Source organism: Vanellus vanellus, assembly GCF_965231255.1.
Source record: "Vanellus vanellus genome assembly, chromosome: 3".
Classification (NCBI taxonomy): domain Eukaryota; kingdom Metazoa; phylum Chordata; class Aves; order Charadriiformes; family Charadriidae; genus Vanellus; species Vanellus vanellus.
The window spans coordinates 2,148,063-2,160,048 of record NC_138907.1 but is presented as its reverse complement, the minus strand read 5'-3'; the positions used below and the strand labels follow the sequence as shown (position 1 = coordinate 2,160,048).

The 11,986-nt window shown below is 50.6% G+C and overlaps 1 protein-coding gene across 1 annotated transcript; it reads left to right on the top strand.

The window, feature by feature from the left end:
• Positions 1 to 499: 499 nt before the first annotated feature.
• On the top strand, positions 500 to 11,737 carry LOC309670455 (beta-soluble NSF attachment protein; the record flags this gene model as incomplete). The annotated part of the gene is made up of 11 exons (XM_082481414.1): positions 500 to 597; positions 3,012 to 3,091; positions 3,773 to 3,889; positions 5,059 to 5,105; positions 5,228 to 5,305; positions 6,288 to 6,343; positions 6,800 to 6,884; positions 7,593 to 7,697; positions 7,965 to 8,033; positions 8,422 to 8,472; positions 8,967 to 11,737. 11 exons carry the CDS (start codon positions 500 to 502, stop codon positions 9,069 to 9,071), a joined length of 891 nt encoding a protein of 296 aa, XP_082337540.1. The 3' UTR covers positions 9,072 to 11,737.
• Positions 11,738 to 11,986: the final 249 nt, after the last annotated feature.

Sequence of the window (11,986 nt, the reverse complement as noted above, 5' to 3'; positions counted from 1 at the left end):
GATCCACCTTGACAAACGACTTTGTGTAATTATGAGCGTTCCAGACGCCCCTGGGGGCGACACAGCTGCGCAGGTTTCGCCCCCGTGCACAGCCCCCCCCCCCCCCCCCCCCCCCTTCCCCTTCCCCGTTGTGCGGGTGCAAAAGCCGATTGACTCCATCTGTGCGCACAGGTGATTTCTTTTAGAGAAGCCGCAAAAGAGTCCCGAGAGTCCCGAAGGCCTTCACACCGCCGGGCAGGAAATGTGGATTGCGAGTCGGTGCCGCCGCTTCCCAAACGGTGGAGAGCTGAGGGGAGACCTCCGCCCGGCGCGCGCGCACCTCGGCAGCCCGCCCCCCCCCCCCCCCCCCCCCCGCGAAGCACGCGCCGCGCGGACCGGGCCGCGCCGTGCGCGCTGCCACGCGCCCCGCGCCCGCCGCCGCCCTCCCCGTGCGCGCGCCCGCCGGTGCAGCGGAGGAGGAGGAGGAGGAGGAGGAGGAGGCCGAGGAGGCCGCGGCGCCATGGACAGCACCGGCAAGGAGCGGGAGGCCGTGCAGCTGATGGCGGAGGCGGAGAAGCGGGTGAAGGGCTCCCACTCCTTCCTGCGGGGGCTCTTCGGGTGAGCGGGGCAGCGTGGGTGAGGGTCTCCCTTAGGCTCGGCAGCGGGGGGCTGCGTTAAGGCACTGAGGGGGACACACACAGAGCCTCCCCCCCCCAGCGTAGCAGGGGTGAGCCCGGCTGGTGGTCCTCCAGCACCTCCCCCCCCCCATTCCGGGGGGTGCCTCTCCTGCAGCCGTCATGGGAACAGCGGTGTGATGAGCCCGCTCGGCCTCCGCAGGTCGGGGCACCCGCCTGTCGTCCCCCCCCCCCCCCCCGTGGGGAGGGCTGTCCCCAGGTCAGCCGTAGGGCGGCTGCGCTCATCCCAGCTCTATCCCGGTGGGGACTCGCCACTGGTAATCCTCTCGGGGCCACGGCGTCACCGGGGTTCGCCCCGGCGAGGGCTGGCATCTCCCCTTATCCCGGGGAGCATCCTCACCCAAGGGCTCCGCTCGGGCTGCTGCGAGTGGAGCCGGGGCGAGGCTCGAAGCCCCCCCATCCTCCTTGAGGCTTTTTGCAGCTCCGCAGGGGGGGGTTGGACCAGGCTCGGGGGCTTACAGATAATTTTTTTTGCCCAGCGGAGCCGTGGTCCCCTTGTGGTACCGAGCCCGCGGCACGGAGGCCCTCCGGAAGGATGGGGTTGCTGGGGGGAGTGATACCCCCCAGAAAATGGTAAAGCTTCCTTTTTACTGTTTGATTGATTTATTTTTTTTGTTGTTGTTGTTCAAAAGTAGATATCTTGGTGCTATTTTTTTTTAATTTTATTTTTAAGAAAAGAGCATTTATAGAGCGCACGCTCCCGTGGAGGCCTTGATGGTTCTAAACAACAGCCTGGAAAAATCTAGTGCCTGCAGCCCTAAAAGCAGAAGTTTTAAAAATAAATTCCTCCCCAGCATCCGGCAGATTAATCGGGCAGGGCACGCTCCAGGGGCATAATCCGGCTGGCAAATTGCTGAAAATCCTTGGAGTGAACCGGCAGAGATTTCGAGAGGCAAATTTCTCATTTTCTTGGGCTAAAAATAGATGCAAGAAAAAATTGCTTTTAAAATGGAAGAAAAGGTGGTGGGTGACTTTGCTCTCTGCATCCCCCGGTGAAAGGGGGTGGCCAGGCCACTGAGTGCCTGGCCAAAAGCGTTATCGACTGCCGGGCTTTTTCCTGAAGAGCTCCATTAGCTTGCACAAGTAACTTTTTTTTTTTTCTTTTTTTTTCTTTTTTTTTTTTTTTTTTTGAGACTAAAAGGCTGAAAACCAGCCGGTTTTGGACGCCTTGCAGGGTGTAGCGTTACCTCTTTGGCTCTAGTTCCTGCAAAAGGCAGCTTTCGAGAGCAAGAACGAGCGGTCCAAAAAAACCGCTTGTACTTAGAAATGATATGTGGTCAGCTGCCAGAAGAAGGAAGGGAGGAAGAAAAAAAAAAACAACAAAAAAGGCAATAATAAATGTTGTCACCTCCTGTGCTCCAGCTCTTCCTGGGGTCAGCAGGACTGCGTGCTACAGAGGGCAGTAATGAGCTCGTAGGAGTAAGTCCATGAAGAAATCTGCATTTAATTAACAAAAGTATTTCACTTCTCTCTCAAGATAAATTCATCATTAATCACCCATTTCGGGGAGCCGAGTTATGCTACTAAACCCCGTCAGTTAGACTTGCGTTGAGTTGTTCTCTCGCTTGCATTCCCTACCAGAAGATTGCGGAGGTGAAAACCCACCGGCGTGTCGGGGCTTGGTCTGACGAGGTTTATTTGTTGGGACCTGGAGAGCGTGCGCCCGCGTTAGTTATGCAAGCAGCAAGTTGACTAGCACGGCTTAATTTTTTATTTGCTTTACGTTCACTAAATGATGCGGTAGTTTGTCACGTACTAGAGTTTGCTTTTCGCAGGGTTTTTGCTGAGTCTCACGGGACTCTTCCGAGCTGGCTGTTGCTGCCCAAAAAAGGAGGGACCCGAGTCAAAGTGCAGATGGGGGCTTGCTCCAAACTCCTCAGGAACATGCCGAAACCTGCCGTTTCAGGAGTGGGTTTTGTCTGCTTTCCTGTCCCTGCTTTATGCGCTGAAAAACTGCCGCCCCTTTCTAGCAAGGCTTTGGTTATTCGGTGCCTGCCAGCTCCCTGTTCCTGCTGGCGCTTGGCAGGATCCCGTTAGGCACTAACGCAATTTCTCCCCATCTCCACCGGGCATCGGTAGCGAGCTGGTACCCCCCTGGGGAGAGGGTCTGGTGAGAGTGGGGGGCTGCCAGTTCCCCAAATCCGGCTTTCCCCTCCCCAAGCAGCGTGATGCTCACCCTGCATTTTAAATGAGGGTGATCAGCCTCGTCAAGCCCGGATGGGCCACCTTGCCCGAGCACATGGGGCCGCGACAATCCCTATTTCAGCTCTCAGTCCCCGTTTCGGGGGCGGCGTTTCGTTCCAGCACGGTGCTAGGGGCTCTCTCGCTGTGTTTCAGGGGCAACACCAGGGTGGAGGAAGCCTGCGAAATGTACACCAGGGCTGCCAACATGTTCAAGATCGCCAAAAACTGGAGCGGTGAGTACAGCCCCCGCTTTTGGGAGGGGGGGGCTGTGTGGAGGGTGGCTGATGCCACGAGCTCGTGACCCACGAGCGCCTGAGCATCTTCCTGGGAATTATCGCAGTGGAGTTTTACATCCCAGGCTGTTTCCATGGGGATGATGGTCCCTGTGGTGATGCAATTCCTCTGCTTTGCCCGGCCCTGCCATGATTTAAGTATTGGGAGAGTGGGCAAAGGAGGGTGACCTGAATGTTCCTGATGGTAAATTAGCCTGGGTCCAGTTTACCATTTTAAAGTGAAAACTTGTAGTTGCGCAGGGAAGCCTGCTAAAGGGGCACCGCCCTGGGTTTGCTCTTCAGCAAGGAAATACCTTGGGGGGGAGGGACATAAAATCCGATGGATTTCAAGATCCAAGGGATCCCCGTTGCTGATCCAGTAGGTGCAGGGCGCAGCCGGTGGTGAGGATGAACACGCGCTGCCAAGGATGAGCGTGCAGGTGGGATGCCCCCACTGCACCCCGTGGGGATGAGCTCAGCCCCCAGCAGATGAGCAGCACCTGGACGCAAACGGTTTGGGGTTGTTGCATCTCTCAACCTCTCTGGGTCCTGGGAAGTGCCGCCTGCTGTGCTGTTTTGCGCCGATCCTGCTCATTGCGGGGTCAGAGGGGTACATGGGGTCGGTGTGCTCTTCTCTCCCAGCTGCGGGAAACGCGTTTTGTCAGGCGGCCAAGCTGCACATGCAGCTGCAGAGCAAGCATGACTCGGCCACCAGCTTCGTGGACGCCGGGAACGCCTACAAAAAAGCAGACCCGCAAGGTAAGGGGAGCGAAATCCGGGATTGTTTCTTGCAAAGCTGCTTAGCGGCAGAGGAGGTGGCGCGCTGAGGCTTTCAGTAGTCACCAGCTCGGCGGGGCAGCGGATCCTTGCTGCGCACTACTCAAAAGGTGTAATACCTCCTGCACTTCTGCTTCTCCAAAGCAGTCCTTCAGGTGATGCGAGCTAGTCAGCACCATCTTGGTCTGCGGCGTGGACCGGCACTCGTAGGGGTGTCATCTCGAGGTGATCTTTGGTGCTTTGGCCGTACCAAAGCCTTTGCTGAGCTTTGGTACGCTGCAGTGCGTTGGTTCTGAAGCGCTGCCCCTGGGTAGCTTCCTTCCTGCTTTACCTTGACTTTGGAGACATACTCACTTCTGAAGGAATACTTAAGGCAGGTCTCGGGTCTGGGTCGCAGTGGGATCCCCGCTCTTAGCCCCAGCGCCCCCCCTCCCCCCCCAGGGGTTTCCCTGGGGCAGAGGAGAGGTGGGAGGAAGACCTTTGATGGGATGAGGAGAAAGGATTTGGATTCTTTAAATCTGGTCGTAAAGAGCAGGGTTGCGGTTTTGGGGAAGACCTCTGATTCCCCTTACCCAAGCTGAGTGTTTGGAAATACACCAACCATCCCACCAGTATTGCCCGTGCTTTCCTGTGCCAGGGGGCTGAAGAAACTAATTTTGGGTGGATAGCACTGTTTTATAATTGTAAACCCACCCAATTAACTAGAAAATGGCAGCTCCTGCGTGTTTACGAGATCGACATTTTGAATTTTGCTCTGTTTGGGGATGCAGCCTGACAAACCTGGGGTACAATTTGTTCGTATTTTGCCCGTCCTAATTTTTGACTGTTACCTTTCAGCGTCGGAGTTTTTGCCCGGGTGCACCTGTTGAACCGGGCTGTTGGTGGGATATGGGCTGTTCGGGGTGGGTGAATCGTGATTACATCTGCGGGTGCAAAAATGCAGGGGATGTGACATCTGTAGGTCTTGGGGGTTGAAAATGTTGTGTTGGTTGTTCCATCCATCCATCCATATGTAGATGTGTGAGTAGATACTTATTGAAGAAGCTGGTTTATGGTCTGATGAAGAGAAATTTGGGGCGGGGAAGGTCTTGGCTTGGGAAATCTGACGTGCTGGCTGACTTTGTTGTTTTTCCTGAACACTCATGCTGCAGAGGCCATCAACTGCTTAAATGCAGCTATCGATATCTACACCGACATGGTAAGAAGCTGCGCTGACAGCTTGTGGACCGATGCGCTTGTAAGAGCTGCAGCTCGGTAAATGCTGCGTGCGCTGGGCGGAGGGGGAGCCCCCATCTCACCTGCCACCTCTGCCTTCTCTAGGGGCGGTTCACTATCGCTGCCAAGCACCACATCACCATCGCGGAGATCTACGAGGCCGAGCTGGTAGACATTGAGAAGGTGAGGACGCCGGGCGCTGCTGGTACTGCTCTGCAGGTGCTGTGGCGCCGGCTGCATTTCCTTCCCCGGCCAGAGCTGCGCCGAGCTCAGCGCGGCCCATAAAACCCATCTGGCATCAGGCTTTGTTATGTAGGTGCAAGTCACCCGTAACTTGAAGTTAGCGTTAAGAGGGTGACGGATGATTTTTCCCAGCAGGGGTGTCTGGCGGGGCAGTGCTGGCTCTGTCGCGTGCCGCTCCGCTGAGCAGCGGCGCGGCGGGGCTGGCAAAACGCCCAGCTGAGAAACTCCGACCGAAGGGGTGTTTCGCATCTGAAAAGCACTTTGGGAAGTTGTGGGGCAGTTTTATAGCTATTTTCTGACGCACCCAAAGGAGCTTGCCGTGCTTCTGGTTGACGCTGACCCTCTCTCGTTCCTATAACCGAAGGCCCTGCGCAGGAATCCTGCAGCGGCTCAACTGGCTGCAAATCTTCCGCTTGAAGTTTGCAGAACAAAAACGTACGGTTTCTAGATACTGTTTTCTAGACAGTCATTTGCTTCCTCAGCTCCGCTTCCTTTAGCCCCATCTATCGCTCTTAACGACTTCAGTGTCACCTCTCCACGTGCAGCCCCCCCCTCCCCCCCTTAAATCAAGCTGTTGGGGCTGTTCTGTTGAGCCATTTATTCTATCGTGGCAAACCTGGCAGAAGCCTTGTCGCGCTGTGATTATAAGCGTTCGTCGTCATTACTTCAAGAGTAGTGTCACCTGGATTGGACTTGGGCTGGAGTTTGGGACACTTAACGAGCCCACGGTCAAATTTCCAAGGGCAGCCTCATGTTTTGAGCGTGCAGGGGATGCGCGGCAGCGCCTCGCTCCACCAGGAACCCCGCTGCTCCCTTTGTGCGCGGAGTGGAAAAAGCTTCGGTGAATGCGGTTGCTGTACGCCGGTCTGATCAAAAATTGTACTTCAGAAGTGGCATTCGAGCACGGTGTTTCTGTCCCCAGGCGATCGCACACTACGAGCAGGCTGCAGACTATTACAAAGGAGAAGAGTCTAACAGGCAAGTGGTCTTTGTAAAAAAAGAGTCGCAACGGGGAAGGGATGGGGATGGGGATTTGTCCTAGATGGCCCACGCGCTCGCACAGCTCGCCTGCAGCCTCTTCTGAAACGTCCTTCGGTGGGGGGGAGCCCAAGTCCTACTTAAGACAGATTTCTGTTTGAGGTTCTCATCCTGCGCGCAGGCTTGCCTGGTTTGGGGCGCCCGTTTTGGGTGCAGAGAAAGCACGGGGCGACCGAGCGGTGTCCGACTCCAGGGCTGTGCTGAGTTGAAGGACTTTGTGCCTTTCTGTGTGCCTTTTAATTTTGGCTGTTAAAAAGAAAATTCCCTTAATTTTCAGCTTTTGGGTCCTGCTTTTGTGTACGCTAAGGTAGTACAGGTAGTGCTTGGAGGTACCAGGGCGTGGATTTGTGTTTCGCCAGGACACGATTACTTACTTTAATGCTGTGTTGATTGTAGCTCAGCCAACAAGTGTCTGCTGAAGGTGGCCGCCTATGCCGCGCAGCTGGAGCAGTACCAGAAGGCGATAGAAATCTACGAGCAGGTGAGGATGCGCGCTTCGTCCAAGCGGGCAAAAAATTTCTTGAAAATGGAAAGCGGGTCAGTGTGTCAGTCTCACAAAATTGCGGTGGCCTAGAACCTCCTACTCTTATTATTTCGGGGCTGATTATGCCTTTACGAGACGTGGTTTGCTCCTTTGCTTTTAAGAGTTGCTTTAACTTACTAAAGGTGATTTTTTTCTTTCCCCTGTATTCTCTTGTTTCTAGAAATCTATAATTACACTTTTGATTGTATTTACAAATACGTTTGGCAGAAAATTTCCCCCCAGATTTGTAAATTTGATTGCTGTGCCTTTGTACCAGGGAATATTTGCGGTGCTGCTTTTGTGCTTCCGGAGGCTGAATATTGGAGCAGGTTTTCACCGAGTCGACTTGCTTTTCCCCTTCTGCATCAGACAGAACATATTGAGGTGTCAGTGTGGTGCCCCTGCACTGCTGCAGCGGCTCCCTGGGAGGACGGGCTGCACGGGTGCGCTCTCGCAGCTGCCTGCGCGTTTCTGACCTCGCTTGGGATGCGTTAAAAATCGGTCTGGCTTCCCAAAAGCTTTTTGTACGGACGCTGGCATTTTTTTCCTTGGCTTTTATTCACATTATGGTGCTGTGTGTAATTTTAATCAGCTGTCCTGTTTTTAATTCAGTTCTTAATGATGCCGTTTTCTTTCCCACCTCTAATAATAGCTTTTTGTGCCTAGGTCGGAACAAACACGATGGATAATCCTTTGCTGAAGTACAGCGCGAAAGAGTATTTCTTCAAAGCCGCTCTATGCCACTTCATTGTGGACGAGCTGAACGCGAAGGTCAGTGGGCTCAGAGCGGTTATCCCAAACTTCCTGCATCCCTCTTAACCATCCTTTGCTGGTTGAGACCCGTTCTTGCGTGCACAGGGATTTGCGTGGCGGCTGCACGGACTGAAGCTTGAAGCCCCATAGTGTCGAATTGGATTTACTATGAATACTTTCCCGAGTTCTCTGTGCCGTTTTAGGACTGGAAGGCAAAAACTGAAATGAAAAGCAAGCGGTTTTGTGTGAAAAGAGCGTAAGGGTTATCTATCTTCTCTCTTTCAGCTTGCACTTGAGAAATATGAAGAAATGTTCCCAGCGTTCACAGATTCACGGGAGTGCAAGCTGTTGAAAGTGAGTAAAGCTAGTATTAAAATAATAGTCACGCTTGAAAATGTATACTGCCCTTTTCCTTTGTGCTTTTTCACCTTGCTGTGGATTTGGTCATTTATTCAAATGTTTTGGAGGCTCGCTTTGCGTTGGGTTTATACCAGGCTTGTGGAAAGTAGCTGCGGCAGGAAGACGGTTGTTCTAGCTAACTTAAAAACCCCCCAAACTATTTCTGTGTCCGTGGTGGGTGGTTTGAGTAGACGACAGCAAAGGTGCCGTTGCTGGGGACGTGGGCGCCCCACAGTGTGGCTCCCGAGGTCCCCTCTCTCCTGGGGAAGAGATGCCCGTGCGCTGGCCTGGTGGGAACATGCAGGAACACAGTATTTGCTCATTTTTAATGGTGTTTTCCTAGAAACTGCTGGAAGCCCACGAGGAGCAAAACTGCGAGGCATACACTGAGGCAGTAAGTAGTCACAAATTTGCTAAGGTGCGCTCGTGGATGTCCGGGTGGTTCCTTCTTTACCTTTCAGGGTTCGTGTGCTGTTAAATGCTGGGTAACTGGTTGCCCGAGCTCTGAGTCCAGCAGGGCAAATCACTGGGCGCTTCACTGCTTAACCCTCCTGCCACGAAACAACCCGCAGGAGAGCTGGACGCGAGCAGAGCTGCTTCCAGCCTGTGCTCTAGCAAGTCCCAAACTCAATACTTTATCAAAGAGAGTTAAAGATCCTGCCTGGCTTTGCTTCAGCTCCTTTCTGTGTTTGACAGTGGCTTAACGTGCTCTGTGTGCTTTTGGATAGATAGATAGATAGATAGATATCTTTTTTTTTTTTTTTTTTTTTTCTGAAAGACTAGACGTTTTAAAAGCCCATACTTCAAGAGCTGCAGAATGATTCTTTTGCAGCAGTCTCGTTTGCTTTCTCATATCTTAAATTTAAACCATTTTTTTTTTTCTAACAGGTTAAAGAATTCGATTCAATATCACGGTTGGATCAGTGGCTTACAACCATGTTGCTTCGCATCAAAAAGTCAATCCAAGGAGAAGGGGATGGGGACCTGAAGTGAATTGTTCGTGGTATTTGTGGCATGCAGCCTAAGTAATCTGTTCTTGTGTTACAGCCAAGGACCACTGTGGGATACGTGATAAAATATCTAGCTTTATTTTGTTGCTTACAAATCCAATGACTTGTGTGTTTCTTTAGTATCCTGCTCTTTGTTGTGACAACATGGGTAGATGAGAAGCGATGCTCTGGCTATCACTGGCAGACCTTTCGGAGGTGAAAGAAGCACTTCTGGCAGAAATCCTTTCTTGGTTTTGTTAGCTGTGAACCCAAAGTCTGCACTTGCAACTACTATTTTTTCCCGCTGCTCTGTCTTAAGGCTCAGTACCATTGATTCCAGCATGTAAATATTTTGTCCGTGCCAGTACAGTACGAATAATTGCTTCTGATCTGTTGCTGTATTGTTACCGTTTTCTGTTTCTAAATGGACCTCTGTCAGATATACTTGGACCTCGTTTTGTTTTGTTGTTTTTTTTTGTTTGTTTGTTTGTTTGTTTTTTTTAAATGATTGAGCTTTTTTAATGGTGCTAGTGAAAGGCTTTGTGACTCATGTACAGTATGCATGTGTGTGTATACATCCTATACAGATACATGTGTGCACGTATAAATACGGAATACATAATGACCTAGTGCTGAAAGCATTACACGTTAGGGGACAGGACTACTTCAGTTGGTGTCAGCCCTCCAAACAGCCATCGCAAGTAGACCTAGTTAATGGTGTATTTTGTATTTCATATCTAAATATAAAATGTAAGGTTCTTCTCTATTTTCTTGGATCTATTTTTCCACTTTATTTTGTGGTGCATCCCATCCCTCCTACCCGCAAGATGACTTGACCCGAGTAATAATCTATTTTTCTAACTCTTCATTTACATGAACTCCCGCTGCTGTCTCTACTATCGGTCTTTTGTGTGCGCTGGGCGATACCCCTTAGTTTCTGCCCTCTCTGCTGTTGGCGAAGCTGCCTCGTTCTTGAGACGTGCGAAGGTGTTGCCTGAGACTTGCTGTTATACGGAAACCTTGTTTTGGTTGTCTGGGTGACAGATGAATCGAGCTTGCTTTGAAAAGGTGTAGACACGTTTAAAAATTCCTGCAGTAATTTTAGAAATGCGTTTTTAAATGTCTGCACCCAAGGCTCTTCTGTGCAATGCTTTGTTTAACTGGAGACGATTGAGCTACTTATTAGCATGTACCTATTGCAGTTCCTGTCTGTACGTTAAGACAGACTCAGGAGCCTGTGCAATTTGTCGGTCAGTATTTCCCTGTAATGAAGTGATTTTCAGCTGCACTACTGACAATTAAAGAATGAAAAAGTAACTAATTAATGGCTTTATTTGGCACAACTGCTGTTGAAGTGAGCCCTTTTCCATGGCCAGAGCAGGAACATCGCGGTAGGCGCTGGTGGGCACTGCTGCCCAGTGTGGACTCTGCCCCTTGTTTCTCTCGATGAAGCAATTGTCTCTGGCAACCAAAACGCTGGCTTTTGCACCTCTCTTCAGTTTGTTTTTAATCTAGGTATTTGAGTCAAACACAGTTTTGCTTATTGATCTAAGGGATGTAGTTCTGTTAAAGTGGTACTTTCTCTACCACTGGCTTATGAAAAAGAAAAGCAAAGCAATATATGTTCCTGGTACATGCCAAATTTTTATTTTCCAAAGACTGGTCTGTGCATTGTAACTTGGAAGAAGAGCTGTGGAGAACCAGCAAGGTGAGTGCATTAAAAAAGCCTGGATGGATGATGCTCGTTCTCCCAAGCAACTTCAGTTTCTTTATTTTTGAAATGTGTTTTTAAGGCTATTTAATTGATTGACTCATGATTGACCTCTGTCCGCAACAAAACTATCGCTTTAACTTAGACCACCGTGTATCATGTATGTCTTTCCAAAAACTTGGCAAAGAAATACTTTAAATTCTGTTTAGCTTGTGGTCCCGGTCTGTGTCCACCTGAGAGGCTCCTCAGCTCACCAGAAACGAGGACCAACTGCCATTTTCTGAGGACATCCCATTCCTATACCAGAACCCTTCACCTGCCTGTGCCACCTCCACTGCACAGAGAAAATACTGGGTTTAGGATGCAGCTGGCACGGTAGGTAGGTAATCTTGTCGCTGAAGTTGGATTAGCTGCGGATTTGTTCTCATTTTGGAGAAGAGGGTACAAAGATGTAACTGCTGCTGAACTTATCTGTGCTTAGAGGATGGGGTTGGAACAGTATTTAATTGTAGCGATGGCTTTGTCTTGACTTATATCCAACACCTCTGGAGCCTTGGTCAGGGGAAGCACAGGCCTGCGAGGTTTACTTTTCCTAGTGTCACGCAGAACTGAGGCGAGTATTTTATGCCGTTTTTGTTCAGTTTTCCAGTTGTCAGTATTATGCACAGTTGTGATAAAGATGCATATGGAGCTGGTGGACCAGAAGACCGTACCCATGGGGTTATGTGGTCTGTTACTATGCTCTGGAGTAATATCATTAAAATACAAATGTTAATTCTGTATAAGTAGGCTACAGCATGTCCTCCAGTGTATCAGTGGTAAATTGTGACTGTTTTAAAATGACAATCTGCCACTCTGCTGTATTTCCCCCCAGTACACAACTCTGTACTATGAAAACTTATTAATGAAATGGCCTTAGCGAGAATATAATGTTTTGTGTGAATCTGTACATCAATAAAGTGAGAATCATGAATGTAAGTAGCGATAAGTGTTCTTTCCTGGCCAAAGCTGGATAAAAGCCAGCGTGCGTAGCGCTTCCTTTCAGTTACTTTGGTGAGCTGTTAAGGTACACGCTAAGGCTGAGTACTTGTACCAGAAAGCACTGGCTGATCGTTTTACAGCAACTGCCACACCACTTCACTGCTTGTTGTACGACGTGTCATCTGGAGGAAACTGGAATGTCACATTTCCTAATTTTTTTCAGGAGC